The sequence below is a fragment of the Aspergillus uvarum genome (genome assembly GCF_003184745.1).
Source record: "Aspergillus uvarum CBS 121591 unplaced genomic scaffold BO82scaffold_49, whole genome shotgun sequence".
NCBI lineage: Eukaryota > Fungi > Ascomycota > Eurotiomycetes > Eurotiales > Aspergillaceae > Aspergillus > Aspergillus uvarum.
Genome location: NW_020291346.1, coordinates 1 through 15647, shown reverse-complemented (window position 1 = coordinate 15647; position 15647 = coordinate 1). Strand labels below are relative to the sequence as shown.

The window sequence follows — 15647 nt, the reverse complement described above, 5'->3', positions numbered from 1 at the left end:
CCATCTTCCGGTGACCATGCCTATCTTTCAATATATGGACCCCGAACGGTCCAGTGACTTGTGGTCTGATGACCATTGTTCAGGTCAACAGACTCAAAATCGAACCATAGCTCCTTGGGAGGACTCTCATAATACTTCCCCTGGATTCCGCCCCTCCTCCAGGGACCAGTATAGTAACCCCGAAGGTCCCTCGCCGTTCGATGTATATGACGCAAACGACCGCGGGAAATCAATAGAGCGATTCACAAATGTCGACGGTTTGAAATGGATTTACCATCGCTCCGTATGTCTAGTTATCCTTGAAAAGTCGAGTCTTGCTGCAGCTCCTCTCACTGTCGAAAAAAACTCCCTTATTCAACCTATGTAAGGTGTGCGATGATATACCTGCTAACCTGATGGATACAGCTGGGAGAGGCGTGTGCCAGTCACGAAGCTCCCCCTTATATTCCACAAACATACTCCGCTATGAGGGATCAACTAATTGACTCAAATGATGCGAGTAATCAGCTCCCTTCGGACGACCAACAGCTGGCGTCTCCTGCCGATATTGAGCGCCCTCGTTCGGCACTACACTCTGGGGATTTCCGAGAAGGAAGCTCACAGAATCACATTCGACAACAATCACAAAACTCGGCATCGCCTAGTTTTTCTCACGACGTACATTACTCTCCTCTCAGCTCTTCTCCAACTACCCCCTGGTTCAGCACAACCGTGTTCCCCGCAGCGTCTGAACGACATATCCCGTCACATCCTCCAACAAACCCGGCAGCACGCTCTCGTGCCCCCTCGTTGGGATCGTTCTCGTCAAGTTACATCCTCAAAGCGCCCACGAGTCCACTTGTGCACCAAGCCAACATTACAGATCTGGACTTTTCACCACGACCGGAACATGTTGGTTATATTGGCTCCTCTGAGAAAGCCAGCCGCCGGCGGACCCTTCCTCCAGAGACTTTTCGAGACATGCAGATTCCTGATTTTACCCATAGACGAGGGACGCAGCTTCATTCGGATTTATCGACGAGGGAATGGAATAAAGCCTTGGCCTATCAATCCCAACCACCAAGACGGTCTTTGAACTCGGGTTATACCCTCCAGCTCGCTTCGTCAGTTCAGACAGCGCATTCCAAATTTAGGCGACCCTCTATTGGCTCTGAGGTCTCGTCTAGAGCATTGGCCCCCATGGTGGGCTCATACGAGGAGTCCATCCTTCGAGGAAGGATGTCGACGAACCCCTCCAAACCGTTGGACTTCACTGCACAAATAGGGGTCTTGGGTAAAGGCAAATGTAAAGGCAGCCTTAAGTGTCCGCCCCATGTCACGATTCCATTCCCTGCCGTATTTTACAGCTATCCCACCTCTGGTTGTGGGCGTTCAATATCGGACGATAGCCCCAGTCCGTACGTGGGCATGATTGACCTTGATAGTTCCCTTCCCAAGGACACGTCGAGCGACAGTCGACGCCGGAAACACCGTCATCAAAGCCCTGGGAGCATGCATAATGACCAGCACATCCGGTCTCCACTTGACACAAGGTCGAATGATCAAGAGCTTTTACGTATCTTGGAGAAAAAGCATAGAAGGGCGGAGTCCCCCAAGTCGCCGCCGGGCGGTTGTTATCGGATCCCGCAGCAAGGTCAATTACAGGTCATGATCAAGAATCCGAACAAAACTGCCGTCAAGCTATTCCTTGTTCCCTACGACCTTACTGACATGGACCCCGGAACTAAGACGTTCATCCGCCAACGGAGCTATTCCGCAGGCCCTATAATCGATATGCCCCTGAGTGCCCGAAAAAACTATGGGACTGATCGTCCCGAGGCATCTTTGAACGCCTCAGAGGACCCAAAGGACAAGCCAATTCTACGTTACCTCATTCACTTGAACATATGCTGCCCTTCGAAAGGTCGGTTTTACCTGCATTCAAGCATCCGCGTCGTCTTCGCCAACCGAGTCCCCGATGGTAAGGAAAAGCTACGGAATGAAATCCAACTTCCTTACCCCCGCTATTCACCCTACAAAGCTTCGCGAGAAGCCCATTCCGTGCACCCGAGCTCTGTGGGCGAAAAGCGGTCGCGAAAGCCAACGCCTGGCCATCTTTCAAAACCTGACCTTCACGGCTCTGCCGAGATGTCTCACCCAGACTACCCGTCCCATTTCCAATGCGATCCGTTCGCGCGGCATATTCCGACTCACGAAGTGTCCACTCTTCCAAGTCACGAGAACTTGGCTGCGCGCGAGTCGTCGCCACGTCCTTCAGCGGCCCGCCTACCAACGAGAAGGCACGTCAGTCCATCTTACGCAGACGCGGAGCTGCGCAACACTAAAGGTGGGCTTTATAGCAAGCTCCATAGGGGCGAGAACGGCTACGGTGGTTATTCGCCCGGTGGAACTGAAGCCGGTGACAGTCTCCTTGCACAGCGACTAAAGAGGCTGGATGTACAAAGACATAAACACTTCCATCCCCACTGATTTGCTCCCGGCGAGCTAAGCGCTGATGTGTATAATGGTCTGTGACCGTTACAGCGCGACCGGTAACATCGAGGATTATTCCACTCTCTACCCCGCCCTTCGAAGGCGTTGTGTACCTCAATCATTATCCCTTACTTCTGGGTGATGCCTTGAAATCACCCTTTCCCCGCTAACAAGCAGTTCATACGAATGGGATGCAGGCTCATCTCACTATCTGATCATATCAATGCTCGTTTATATCCCTTGCTAAAAAAACGACCCGGCCCAGAGGGTCCTACTATCGGACTAGCATTCTATACCCAACATGTCTATATCTCTCATAATCCCTTTCCTTTCGAGTCTGTCACCACTCTGCATGCTCATGTGTATCCAGGTGGCGTGACTCGAAGTGGGCCACGCTCTCTTGTTTGTTCTTTACTTAACACTGGGGGTTTCGACGAGCCCCATGGTAATAGCAGCTCATTCTCAACAGTGCCTCTAGTGTGGGAAGTGTATGTTTCAGAAGTCGCATGCTTTTCACCGGGCGATAGGGGATATACGTCCCCTGTTGGTGCGCGATGCGTTTGTTCGAGGAATAGATGACAAATTAAATTTGATTCTTCTTCTTACAGCCTATCGTGGAAGTAAGTAGTGTTTCCTACCTGTGATGATATCAGGAAATTAGAAGGTCTGAAAATCGGACGATGTAGGAAGGCCAAAAAATGGATTTAAATGCAGACAAATCTATCTACAAGATACGGCAATAGAGAAGAAAGGGAAACGTCTTTCCTCTCCCCAATGCTACATTTACCAGATCGAACCTGAACAGCGCGGAGTATTTATCGCATCCGTCAAGGAAACGAGGTTTGAGCTGGGCGTGCGAGGATCCTAACCCGCGTGCTCCACGATCTCGCTGACCAGGACTCCATCCTTGACGTAGGACTTGATCTGCTCGGGAAGCGGGCACTCCTTGGTGTCGTCGTCGCTGCCCTCCTTGGGGGGCAGCATGACGTTGATGGCGGTGGACTTGCTGGAGAAGACCTCGGTGGCCAGGCTCTGCTGGCTCAGGTAGACGGTGGCGCCGTCGACCTGGTCGAGGAGCAGGGTAGGGACGACGCCGTCGATCTGCAGGGCGAACTTGGCGGACTTGATGACGTCGAGGCTGCTGACGAGGGAGTCGACAATGATGGACAGGCCGGTGCAGTTGTCGATGGAGATGGCGTTGGCCTTGTTGCTGACCTTGATGATGGTCTTGTTGCAGCGCGAGATCAGGATCGACTGGTTCTGCTGGGCGTTGATCTCGACGATGCCGCCCGGGTTGTCGAAGTGCTCGACGAGCCACTTGTTGCCCTCCAGGTCCTTGCGCGGCGGCTTGCGCGAGCGCATGCTCTCGGGCTTGGGCTTGGTGCTGGGCGGCGCCGGCGACCGGGCCCGCGACGTGGGCGAGGAGACGGAGCTGCCTTGCGAGCTGGGCCGCTCGGGCACCACGGAGCTAGTCCGCAGGCTAGGGTTCTTGTGCGTCATCTCGGATTTGTCGACCTTGCGGAGGCCGGAGGTGACGGCGTCGCCGCGGTTCAGTTGGTCGAAGACGGCGGACATGTCGGTGCTAGAGCCGGGGGCGCTGGAAGGAGGAGGGGGGACACCCGGGGGCGGAGGGGGAGGCGGAGGAGCGCCGCCATTGCCGCCGGAAACGTTGATAGTAGGTACAGGGGGAGGGGGAGGAGGCGGGGGTGCGGTTCTACTTTCGCTGGGGGAAGAGGCAGAGCTGCTGCCGCTCTTGACCTGGCGGAGGGCTTCCTGGGCGTCGATGCCGTCCTGGTCGTTCCAGGTCAGACCCTTGGGGTAGTGCTTCTTGAGGTAGGCGGCGAGCGATTTGAAGATTTGGTAGTAGGCTTGGATGTATTGGACGTGGGTGCGGTCCCTGGAGAAGCAACTTTAGCAGAGTTACCAATCTGGCGTTCTGGGTGAAGTACGTACTTCTCCTTGTAGTCCTTCAGCACGTTATTGCCATAGTATTCGATGCCGCCAACCATTTCAGTGACGAAATCGGCAGGCTTGCTGGCGAAGAACCAGCCAAGAGCAACAATGCCCTCCGCCACTGCGCTCAGGTGGTTGAACAGATGCGACGCCCGGTTAGACTCGCGAATGTTATTGATGCTGTCCGAAGCATTGTGGAGCTCCGTCATGAGCTCCGGGGGCTGCTGGTCGGGCTTCTTGGCTTTGGTCGAGACGTAGAGGTAGGTGCGCTCGGCTTCGAAGGCCTGCTGAACAGCTCTCGACTGACAACGAGCTTTAGCAGAGAAACGCGAATGAAATCATATAGCCCAACGTACCTGCTCGCCGACCAGTCCACTGATCTTTTGTCCCAATTCCACAAATGGCCGCACGTTCTCGTTGATGAGTGTGTCGAAGTCCTGGATCTGTGGCGGCACGGGGGGGGCCGCGGGGGTAGCTGGAGGAGCCGGCTTGGGAGTCTCAGGAGTGGCCGTCTCAGGCGCAGCGACAGCACCGATGGTCTTGGGCGAGTTGGGGTCGTCCAGCGACATCGCCATGTCTTCCAGGCGGGAAGTCGCGGCTTCCAGCCTGTGGTGAGGTATACATGGTCAGATCAAGGGGACCGTACGGAGATGTGAGATAGTGAGGGACATTATATGAAGTGTGAAGGTTGAATTTCCAATACATCCGGTGCTTAGATCGCAACATACCGCTTGATGAGGGTTGTGAGATTATGCATGTGGCTTCCTGACGCCATCTTGAAAGCCCCTGTTGAAGTAAGGAGGCAGATATCGGAAAATAATCAGGGAGAGACTAGGTCAGAAGGATACGGGTTGAATGCAAGCTGTGCAATTCAAATGATGAAAAGCAGCAGCAGCAGAAAGAAAAAGAGAGAGTTAGGCTGCTGAGCAGAAGAAGGAAAATGCTGTGGAAGGCAGCAACAATTGCGAGTGAGTGAGGATGTCAGTGGGATGATGTTGATTGACAGATGATGCTCCCTGAACCAACAACCCCCCCCCCCTCGGGGCCGCAGTGCCTGAGGCTAGAGCATCGGGCGGTGGGCCCAGCCACAACTTACCGTATCTATACTGTACTAATACCCCCGGTAACCTTCTAGCGGCCAACGCTCGGTCTCTGCGCAATGACGTTGCTGTATCAGCCCGTACTCAATCCGTCCTTCCTTCCGATAAGGGCCCAAGAAATCATATTACTCGTACTGTACAACAATAGTAACTTACTTCCCCTCCACCCCCCACCCATCGCATTCTACACCAAAATATAGACAAGTCGAGCTAGAGGCGATTGTCTTCTGGACACAATGGCAGGCAACAATAGACTCTCTTCTGAAGACAACGTCGATTTTTGCACCCTGGGCATGTTTATCCTTGGTACGATAACTTACATCACGTTCGTTGACCACCTTACTCGCAATATATACTTACTGGAACCCCCCGGACTGTTGTAGACGACATTGACTTCGAAGGAACAAGACCTCCCGTAAAGAACGTCCTTGGTGGTGCTGCATCTTATGCTGTCATTGGTGCACGTCTTGTTGCTGGGAAAGAGTATGCACGATCTGTGAGCTGGATTGTCGATGTCGGATCCGACTTCCCCGCAGAGGTTCTGGACGTTATCAAGTCCTGGGATACAAATTGTGTCATAAGAGAAGATCATGGACGACTGACCACAAGGGCCTGGAATGGCTACGGGCCGAACGAAAAGAGGGGTTAGTGCTTTTGCATTTGTTTTTGTCCGTCGAGCTCATACATGACTGACCCGCTGCTCCAGATTTCAAGTACTTGACACCTAAATTGCGGCTAGAGCCATCGATGCTATCGGACTCACAAGTGCTTTCTAAGACCTTCCATATGGTCTGCTCCTCGTCGCGCTGTATGTCTATCGTGCAGGAGATATTGCGACGTCGGGAGCAGTTACAACAAGAGGGCAAAGTGCCCTCGTCGGTCTCGGCCACGCAGCGACCTATCTTCGTCTGGGAACCTGTTCCAGACCTTTGCACTCCAGAAGAGCAAGAGAGCTTCTTGGCTGCGATAAAAGTCGTAGACGTCGTGAGCCCCAACGAGCTAGAGCTTGGGATGATGTTTGGCCAACCCGGCTGGAGCGAAGAGACAAGCTACGGGAAAGCTACAGTGGAGAGGATTCTTTTCAAGGGCATTGGGCCTGACGGCAATGGACATCTCGTTATCAGAGCCGGTAAAGATGGCAGCTATTCGTTTTCCCGAAAGCAAAGAACCTGGCTGCCGGCGTACCATCAGCCCGATACGTCGATGCCGTCACCTGTGGTCGATCCCACTGGGGCCGGAAATTCATTCCTGGGTGCATTGACTCAGGGAATGGTCAGCTCGGGTAGGACTCCAGCCAATATTGTCGATTCGGTGCTCGCGCAATCTACGACCTGGCGAAAAGCAAAGGAGGGCGGCGCCCATAAGCATTTCCTATCAGCTCTAGTCTTCGCTACCGTAGCGGCGAGTCTTGTGGTTGAACAGATTGGCGTACCGCAGATTTCTACATCTACTGATGGAAGAGAGCTTTGGAACGAGACTGAGTTCACGGAACGGGTCCGTCTTTACACACAGCGCTTGTATCGAACACTTGAAGAGTCTCCTCGGAAGCACTTGCAGATCAACTGACCGGTTGAAGAACGCCCTTCTATTGTCGTACAGCCCTCAAAAACGATGAAAACAAAACCTATCATGCCACAGGAGACCTTCGCAATTGCATTTTATCCCACTCGCTTCTTAATCCCTGTCAACCACATTATGAGTCCTGCTTCGAGGCGTGTTGTCTTCTCTCGTGTTCGATAATTTCCCTGCTCCAGCTATATAGACGAGATAGAGTCAATGACCAGATGCTTAGAAACGCTTGACAGGGGATTGGCTGAATTGCACTGACTAGCGACTAGGGAAGAATCTGCCAGGCTCGGGCATCTTGTCGCGGTGCTCACGGTCGGCGCTGATGCTCCAGACAGTAGCAACGATACCAAGCATGGTGGCACCAATGATGGCAGTGTTGAGCTTCCAGTTTGCGGGCTGAGCATACCAGCCTCCGGCGGGAGACCAGACTTCCTTAGGATACCTGCGCGCGGGCCATCGGTCAGCGCAACACGGGGGACCTCAGAGGATTCAGAAGAAAAACACATACGGGATCTTTCCGCCTCCACCCATTGTGATTGAGGGTAAGTAAATTAAGCGGGTTGGGGAAAACGTGGACAGTGGCTCGCTAGAAAGCGTTGTTCTGGCGGGTTTGAAGCCGAACTGGCCGTCGTTCGTCCCTCCAGTCCCGGTCCCAGACCCCGTGACGCTATGTCTGGAATAGGCTTAGCGCTCCATGGGCGACTTTCTCACACGACCGCCAAACCCAAACCCCGTGACTTCCGCCGAAGTTGTTGCTCGCTCAACTTTTCTCTGGCGACCAAAAGTTCGTACTGACAGCCCGTCGGACGACCCTCTGCCCCCGTTTCCTAACCCCAAAGCCACGACGCAGTCCTTAATTGGGTATACGGTCAATTGGTATTCCTTCGGCTTAGGGTGCCTGTCAAGTCACACAAATCGCACAGATGAAGAGACTGCACCTCCAACGATGGAGCAGTTCGGTCCTTTCGCCGCAGGCCCGGGCTGGAAGTCGACTGCAGCGACGTATACAACACAGTATCCGGTACCAGACGACAACTTCTATCCCTGTCACGCCTGCTGAGGCCGAACTATCGATTGAGGAACAAACCCCTCCTGCGTCAATTCGCTCCCCTCGCTCAAAAGTCACCAAGCACTCCCTCCCTTCTCCGCCTGTCAAGGCCGTACGCGAGTCCGCGAAACTCGCTGCGCTCCATGCACGACTTTACCTTCCTTCACGACTTCCTCTCGAGACCCTTGCTCGCTGTCTTGTGGACGAATCGGCTGATCCCAACCACAACTTCAACAACGAGTCTCTGGCTACCCTTGGTCATGACCTCCTGACACAGTATACCTCCGAATACCTCATCTGCACATACCCACGTCTTCCTATGACGGTCATCTTCGCCGCCATGTTTGCCTATGTCGGTCCCAAGACATTGACTGCCATGTCGAGGGAATGGGGTGTGGAGCTCGCTGCTGCACCTGGTGGAGAGGTCGACCCTGGCCACCTGCAGTTCACGAGAGCCGCCCCGGGCGTCGACCCGAACACAACCCCCACCGCTACGAACAGAACTTACGAGGAGCAGACGACATGGCGGAGGTCGATCACGTCGAAGATCGTTTATGATGATGTTTTCGGCGACCCCACCAAGGCCAGCGTTGACCCGCGAAAACAGCCCCAGGCAACCGACCGGTACGCTGCAGGCGTCACCCCCGAAGCGGCAGCCTCCCAGTTTGTTCGCGCTGTTATCGGCGCCATCTACCTCCATGCTGGCCGTCCAGCTGCCAAGCGCTTCTTCGAGCAGCACTTTCTTTCCCGCCACCTCAACATCTCTGATTTGTTCAACTTCCGCGAGCCGGCTCGTGATCTTTCCCGCCTCTGTGCCCGTGAAAACTTCGAGCCCCCAGTCGCCAAAATCCTTAGTGAGACCGGTCGCCTGAGTCGGCACCCCGTTTTCGTCGTTGGCATCTACTCCGGCCAGGATAAGCTGGGTGAGGGTGCGGGTTCTAGTTTGCTGGAAGCCCGTTCTCGGGCGGCCGTTGCCGCCCTCAAGGCCTGGTACCTGTACAGCCCGCTGGAAGTGCGTCTGCCCAACTCGATGGAAGAAGAGGGAGCCGCCCCCTGGAAGCCCGTTCATGTGGATCTGGGGGAGGTGATCGTGTAAAGAGGGGGGGGTTCATGAGAGCAGTGTTTGGAAACGGCGTCACATTTTGATATAGACCTTGTCAAGGTGGCAATTGACGGCAAGTGCAACATTTACATATTATTCCTACCAATTTCGCAATTTTCGCAAGGTTCTGTACAATACGGGAATTTCTACTTCATCTGATGTTTTTCTGTCATGTCGAGTTGTTCTATTTTTTTTTTTCTAGTTATAAAGCTCGTCCCTTTTTCTTTATACCAATAGAGATTCGCAATGGGAAGGGTGTGTGTGTGTGGAAGGTTCCAAAGACGAAAAAACTGTTTGGGAGATCCAAGTGGCTGAATCTACATGTACTCAATAAATCCAATGGATTCTATATGTTCACATCTCGGTCTGAATACTGACTTTGACCCAACTCACGAGAATATCTTTCAACCCAAATGGGTGGAGAACAGAGGTTCCTACCCATCCAGCTCCAGATAGAATCCCACAGCCTCCTCAAGGATTGATCTCACCCTCCCTCGAGTCCCAGCTAGCGTCCTTCTCCCGCCAAGGTATCCAGATATCGACCATACTCCTCCCACAACTCCTCCACCCCAACCCCAAACAGGCCCCGCCAGAACCCCTCCTCCCCTCGCTTTTGCGCATCCTTTCCTTCCCCCTCTTCGTCGTCATCTTCACCCACATACCCAACCCGCAACAACCGATCATTCACCAGCCCCACCGCTCCCGTCCCGACGCGGACCTCCTCCAGCCAGGCCAAGAAATACGCCGTGTGCTGATACCCCTGATCCCATTTCTCGGGGCGCTCCGCGGCTGACCGCGGCCGCTGCCAGTGCGGCGGCGCCAGCCCGGCCTTGAGGCGCACGAAGTCGGCGATCCCCTCGATCAGGCCCCCGGGGGGGGTTGGGGCGGTGTCATCGTCGCTGTCGGGTGATGTGTGCTGGTAGCAGTGGACGAGTTCGTGGGTGAGGACCCCGACGATCTCGGCGCGCAAGGAGGAGGAGTCGGCGTATCGCTCGGTGCAGCTCGCGATGTAGGCGAGCGAGAGGTGGATCTCTTTGTGGTCCGCGTCGAGGTCGGTGCCGGTTGTGTAGGCGACGCCGGGGATGGGGCGGAGAAAGGTGGTGATGGAGCGGGTCGGGGGCAGGGTTGGGGTGAAGGTTATGGGGGTGGTTTTGGGGGGGTTGTTTGGTGTTTGAGGATTTGGTGGTGGGCAGGTGTAGAGGGTTTGGAGGATGGTGGTAAGAGCGGTTTCGAGGGTGGAGGCTAGATTGGGGATCAGGGTGAGGAAGGTGGTTGTGGAGGGGTGGCGGAGGTCGTGGATTTGGAGGAGGAGTTTCGGGGTGGGGAGTGCGGGGTTTACAGTGGTGGGTGTTGAGGTTGAAGTGGTGGGCTGCTGCTGGTCACTTGAGGTGAGGGTGGTAGTGTTGGGTGTGGTGCTGGTGTCTGGCTTGGTGAGGTTGGTTAGTAGTGTAGTGGCTTGAGGGGGAGGAGGTGGTGGTGGTGGTAATGGTGATGGTGGGATTCGGGCCATTGTGGGAGGTAGCTTGAGCTATTCAGCGTGTTGCTATTCAGGTGAGTGAGGTCAGAGGTTGATAGTGGACGGATTTGTACGTCAATTATCTACTGTATAGGCTAAATATTGGCGCGTGCGCGCGAATCTACCGTCCTGGTCTCTAAGTAGTTGTTAGCTGATTCCTGCATGCAGACACGCGGTAGCATGCCGCATGGTCTTGACAGGATCCACCATCCATTGTTCCTCCGACTCAGAGTTGGTTCCACTTGGTGAACTAGACAAGATGCAGCGCCTGTAGTCTATCTTCCGTGCACCAGGACGAATACTCATGCAGTTCTGCTTGTGGTTTGCCCGACCATGACACGGCAGCTGGTCCAAGTGTCTGCTCGTCGGCCCCCAAAGAATGGCCCGATCCACCCCCGGCGCGTCGATCCGGTGGAGTTGCTGCAGGTTAATCGACCGAGGACTCATGGTAGTCGGTAAAGTCGTCGGGACACATAATAACGTACTCGATTCTGGGAAGGAAGAGGATGCGGTTTATGTCGCAGGCGTAATACTATGTTTCTCTCATCAAATCAGCTGGTGGTTCGGTTTCAGAGTGGGGAGATAACCCATGGTGATGCCCAAGTATATAATGGAGCAGAGTCGCGTTCGTGTTTACGTCTTCCCCCGCCGCCCCTTTTCGTTGTGCAAGATCTCATCGGGCTTCGACTCATACTCTGCATTGCTACACACATACCCACCAACGATTACTATTATACTATACTCCATAGCGATAACTGAAAGCTTAGATCGTAAAATCAGTGAGCAAGTACTTGCACCGTCCGTGGACTTGCGTAACTGACAGTGCCGCCTCTCCCCTTTTTGTTTCGAGTCCGCAAGGGAGGAACTACCACAAGGGCCTGGGAAAACAGGGAGTTTGATATTATCAAGGCGGGTCGGGTCGCCCTTGAGTCCAGTACGTCCTGTACAAGTCTCCAAAGCATCATCTTGGGTTGGGCAGCTCCATGCTGTGATGGCCATAGTCTACTACCCAAGCGACTGTACGTATCTACCTAATTACAACTAACTTATATGTAAGTTAGCTGCCATAACAACTCGGCTTGCCCAAAGCGGAGCAACCATGGCTCCGGCGGCGTTGCGGGTAAACAAAGCCAACTGAAAAAAAAGATTCAGGGACAATAACAACAACAAATCATCATTACAACCACAAACCCCCCCCCCCACTCCCCACCTCCTGGCCTCGACGACGCTCACCTAGATATAATCTCCTCTCTGCCTGTCACACTTGAATTGCTGCTACCCCTTCACATACCAATCTCCTTGTCAGGGCTCAATTGATCCGTCTTCCCGAGTGGAGTTGCATTCACAAGCGCTTATCGCCGCGGTTGGTCGCTTATCGGCCTAGACTCAGGCTCCTTCCCCTCGATACGACTTCCTTCCCATCTTCAATCAACCACCACCACTACCACCTCCTCCTCCTTCACCACCACCACCGCACCTCTCCCGACCGACCCTCATCCGCTCCTTCTCTCCTCACCAACAACCTCGTCGCCGCGACTGCCTTTATTTGATTCAATAATTAGCGCACCTGCCACACGAAGTACACTGTTCTCAGGTATGAATGACCTCGACCTCGCGCGTCCCCCCCCCGATTCCTCTCCTCTTCATCTCTCCCAACCTCTCCACCTCTACCCACCTTCACCCACGTTCGTCAAGCGTTTCTGCGAGCGTTCCCGTATTCTCGTTCTATATGCGATTCTACAAGCGTTCTCCCTGCTTTCTTGCTGCGTTCTTGCTGTTTTTTGTACTGCTCTTGGGAAACCAAATAAACCCTCAAAAACACCTTTTGGATTGCTGTTTTCGTACGTTGTTAACTCATCATGGATGATAGACACTGGAAAGCGGTGGTGACCGCTGCGGTCCTCACTTCAATACTTCACATCGGCGACATTTTGCCATTCCTTGGCGAATTTTTGATCAAACTCTTTTGGATCCTTCGTACATCCGCGGTCACCTTCTGCGTTTTATTTACCGTTCTCACTTTGTCCGGGGACGAAGTTCGCCGTCTGTTTACCATCCTCCTGAACATCATGGAAGCTAAAGCCTTGGAGCTGGTGGAAATCGCCAGAAACAACTACCTATCCCTGGATGCGAAGACGGGTGCTTTGGTGGCCTACAAATCGGAGATCAAACAGAGGAATGTCCCTGAAGCGGCGGTGCCGCCATCATTCGAGGCGGCGCGGATTTTCATTAGCTCACCACATGGCAACATCATCACGCCTGCATTCAATATGCTTAGCCACCTGACCAGGCGCTTGTTCATTCAGCGACAACCGCATTTGATTGCAAATTACAGTCGCAACCTCCAACCTCTACTTCTGGAGAAATTAGGCGATAACAGAGAACGGGTGAGAGCACAGGCCGCTCAAGCATTCACCGAGCTCTGGCCAGCTGCGAGCGCCGAGGTGGAACATTATGTTCTCGATACCGCCCTGGTCGGAAGAAACCCCAGGGCAAAGGAAATGGCTTTGATCTGGCTTTCCAACGTAAGTAGTCTTCCTTCTTCTATATATGGCGGGTGTCTGACAGCCTCCTTCTTGTTGTAGATGTCTAGAACGCATGGCTTGCGGTTCCGTCAATATGTGGCGAAGCTTGTCAACTGTCTCGAAGATGCGGACCCGGCCGTACGAGACGCAGCGAAGTTGACTGTAGTTGAATTGTTTGGGTACGCTTCCATCCATTTGATCTCAACCTGGCCTGGATACTAACGAACCCAAAGCACAGCATCTGGTGCCTCGGCACGCGCAAAAGCAGATCTCATGAATCAGCTTAGCATCCGCAGCGTACGGAAGACAATCGTGAACGCCATCCTCACCCAGATCGATCTCGATCCCGCCGATCTTGAACCCAATAGAGGGCCCATGCATCGAGCAGACCGAATCACACAACGTCCCCATTCTAGCTTAGAGGCTCATCCACGGCCCATGTCAAGGGCGGATGGACACAAACGTCCTATTTCCAGGGCAGAAGCTCTTCAATCACGCCCCCCGTCGCGAGCCGACGGACTTAGCGGAGTAGAGTCTTCTTCTCAACGTCCCGTATCTCGGGCTGAAGGTCCTAAACGCCCTATAATCAAAGCAGACCCTCTTCCGCAGCACTCTTCCGAGGGTGAGTTGGCTCCTATCCCGCATCAATAGTGGAAGCTAATATCTTGTCCAGCAACCCCATTGACCCCCAGCGACGGCGACAGCGTGGAGCCACTCAATGTTTCCTCCTCGCGTGAGATTGAAGACATCATCCGCGCCATGGTTCCTCACTTCGACGGACGCGAGTCTGAAGAGAACTGGGCAAAGCGTGAGAAGAACGTTATGCTGCTGCGCAGACTGGTCCGTGGCAATGCGCCTGTCGCCCACTCCAATACATTGATCACGGCTCTGAAGTCCATTCTAGACGGTATCTTCAAGGTCGTCAATTCCCTTCGTACGACTATGGCAACGAATGGCTGCCTATTCATGCAGGATATGGCCATATATTGTGGACCCAAGATAGATCCCATGATGGAGATCATCATGCAGAATCTCATCAAGCTGTGCGCTGGTATGAAGAAGATAACAGCACAGAACGGAAAGATGACAGTGGAGACTGTCATTCAGCATGTTTCCTTCACCCCTCGTATCTTGCAGCACGTCTTCGGTGCTTCGCAGGACAAGAATGCCCAGTTGCGACTTTTCTCTGCAGACTGGTTCAAAATCATCCTCAACAAGCAGGCGGCCAACAGATCCTCCATTGAACACGGAGGCGGGCTGGAGCTACTCGAAAAGGCCTTCAAGAAAGGACTCGCAGACGCCAACCCGGCTGTCAGACAGGCGATGCGCGGTACATTTTGGGTGTTCTTTGGCATGTGGCCTAACCAGGGCAACGAGTATGTTAATCACTCTTCTTATCATCTTCGCTTCGACTAACCCGGTACAGTATCCTCTCCAATCTTGACCCTAAATCTCGGAGTCAGCTCGAAAAAGACCCTGGGAACCCCAATATTGCACCCAAGTCCGATAACATTTCTCGTAAGGGCGTCGCAGCTGGCACCTCCATGAAAAGTCGATCTGCCCTACAGGAAGCTATTGCGGCACATAAGAAGGCGCATCTGGCACCCAAGCCCATCCAGCAACAGCGCCCAGAATCGGCACAGTCCGCACGCTCAGACACAAATGTGTCCGAGCTGCAGCGTGGTCAGCCTGCTGTGCGGTCGATGCCCGTTGGCTCTTCGATCTCCTCCTTGTCATCGGCGCCGATGCGTCCTGCGAGCAAGGCTCGTAGACCTGAACTGAGTCGCCCAGACACTGCGGATCCATACTCAGTAGGGTCTAATGCTTCTGACGCGAGCTCAGATGCCCATGCCCACCACACGGTTCCCGCCGCCAGCACGTCGAAGGCCAAGGCTAGGAAACTCGACATTGCCAAGACTCGGACTGCGGAATCTCGTGTGAAAAGTGGTCTACAGGAGAACATGGATGGTCAATCCTCTGGGGGCCTTCAGGTACCTATCGTTCCCATTGAACATGATAGCCCTGCCGAAGCCCAGTTGGAGAGTCCCCTTGTTACTGTGGTACCAATGCTAACTGCTTCTGAAGACTCCGTCCAGGAAGGTTTCCCCCGCCCAGTCGAGTCTACGAGCGCTCAAGCTACGGAACATATCGCCAGCGGCCCGAAGCCTTATGGAGCTCAAGGACAAATACCTGAACACACCAGCGAGTCCTTTCCCGATGTCCCCGTCTCGAATCCCCATTCGTACCACTCAGACCTTGCAGAAGGAAAACCAGATAGGCGACTCGAAACAGAAAGACCCCAATCAGACTATCGACTCGAAGCAGAAGGAAGACCAGATAGGCGACTCGAAACAGAAAGACC

General features: G+C 53.9%; 7 protein-coding genes across 7 annotated transcripts; 4 read left to right on the top strand and 3 right to left on the bottom strand.

The window, feature by feature from the left end:
- Window positions 1-16: 16 nt before the first annotated feature.
- BO82DRAFT_289681 (uncharacterized protein) lies at window positions 17-2469 on the top strand (the record flags this gene model as incomplete). Its single annotated transcript, XM_025631662.1, has 3 exons — window positions 17-287; window positions 434-2168; window positions 2277-2469. The coding sequence occupies 3 exons, from the start codon at window positions 17-19 to the stop codon at window positions 2467-2469; spliced, it is 2199 nt and encodes a 732-aa protein (XP_025489290.1).
- A 662-nt stretch (window positions 2470-3131) lies between these two features.
- Window positions 3132-5413, bottom strand: capA (adenylate cyclase-binding protein). Its single transcript, XM_025635801.1, has 3 exons — window positions 4782-5413; window positions 4426-4727; window positions 3132-4369 (listed from the first exon to the last, which is right to left on the bottom strand). The coding sequence occupies exons 1-3, from the start codon at window positions 4998-5000 to the stop codon at window positions 3337-3339; spliced, it is 1554 nt and encodes a 517-aa protein (XP_025489289.1). The 5' UTR covers window positions 5001-5413; the 3' UTR covers window positions 3132-3336.
- Window positions 5414-5704: 291 nt separating this feature from the next.
- Window positions 5705-7185, top strand: BO82DRAFT_137673 (ribokinase family protein). The gene is made up of 3 exons (XM_025630037.1): window positions 5705-5831; window positions 5909-6169; window positions 6232-7185. The coding sequence occupies exons 1-3, from the start codon at window positions 5762-5764 to the stop codon at window positions 7089-7091; spliced, it is 1191 nt and encodes a 396-aa protein (XP_025489288.1). The 5' UTR covers window positions 5705-5761; the 3' UTR covers window positions 7092-7185.
- On the bottom strand, window positions 6926-7625 carry BO82DRAFT_434376 (uncharacterized protein; the record flags this gene model as incomplete). Its single annotated transcript, XM_025640938.1, has 3 exons — window positions 6926-7279; window positions 7354-7536; window positions 7603-7625. 3 exons carry the CDS (start codon window positions 7623-7625, stop codon window positions 7219-7221), a joined length of 267 nt encoding a protein of 88 aa, XP_025489287.1. The 3' UTR covers window positions 6926-7218.
- Window positions 7626-7858: 233 nt separating this feature from the next.
- On the top strand, window positions 7859-9686 carry BO82DRAFT_356670 (mitochondrial 54S ribosomal protein mL44). Its single transcript, XM_025635800.1, has one exon. It carries the CDS (start codon window positions 8018-8020, stop codon window positions 9236-9238), a length of 1221 nt encoding a protein of 406 aa, XP_025489286.1. The 5' UTR covers window positions 7859-8017; the 3' UTR covers window positions 9239-9686.
- A 63-nt stretch (window positions 9687-9749) lies between these two features.
- Window positions 9750-10800, bottom strand: BO82DRAFT_340960 (basic secretory family protein; the record flags this gene model as incomplete). Its single annotated transcript, XM_025633532.1, has 1 exon — window positions 9750-10800. The coding sequence occupies exon 1, from the start codon at window positions 10752-10754 to the stop codon at window positions 9750-9752; it is 1005 nt and encodes a 334-aa protein (XP_025489285.1). The 5' UTR covers window positions 10755-10800.
- Window positions 10801-12246: 1446 nt separating this feature from the next.
- BO82DRAFT_385322 (uncharacterized protein) lies at window positions 12247-14833 on the top strand (the record flags this gene model as incomplete). Its single annotated transcript, XM_025638168.1, has 6 exons — window positions 12247-13285; window positions 13346-13464; window positions 13519-13748; window positions 13881-13907; window positions 13959-14661; window positions 14809-14833. Exons 1-6 carry the CDS (start codon window positions 12620-12622, stop codon window positions 14831-14833), a joined length of 1770 nt encoding a protein of 589 aa, XP_025489284.1. The 5' UTR covers window positions 12247-12619.
- Window positions 14834-15647: the final 814 nt, after the last annotated feature.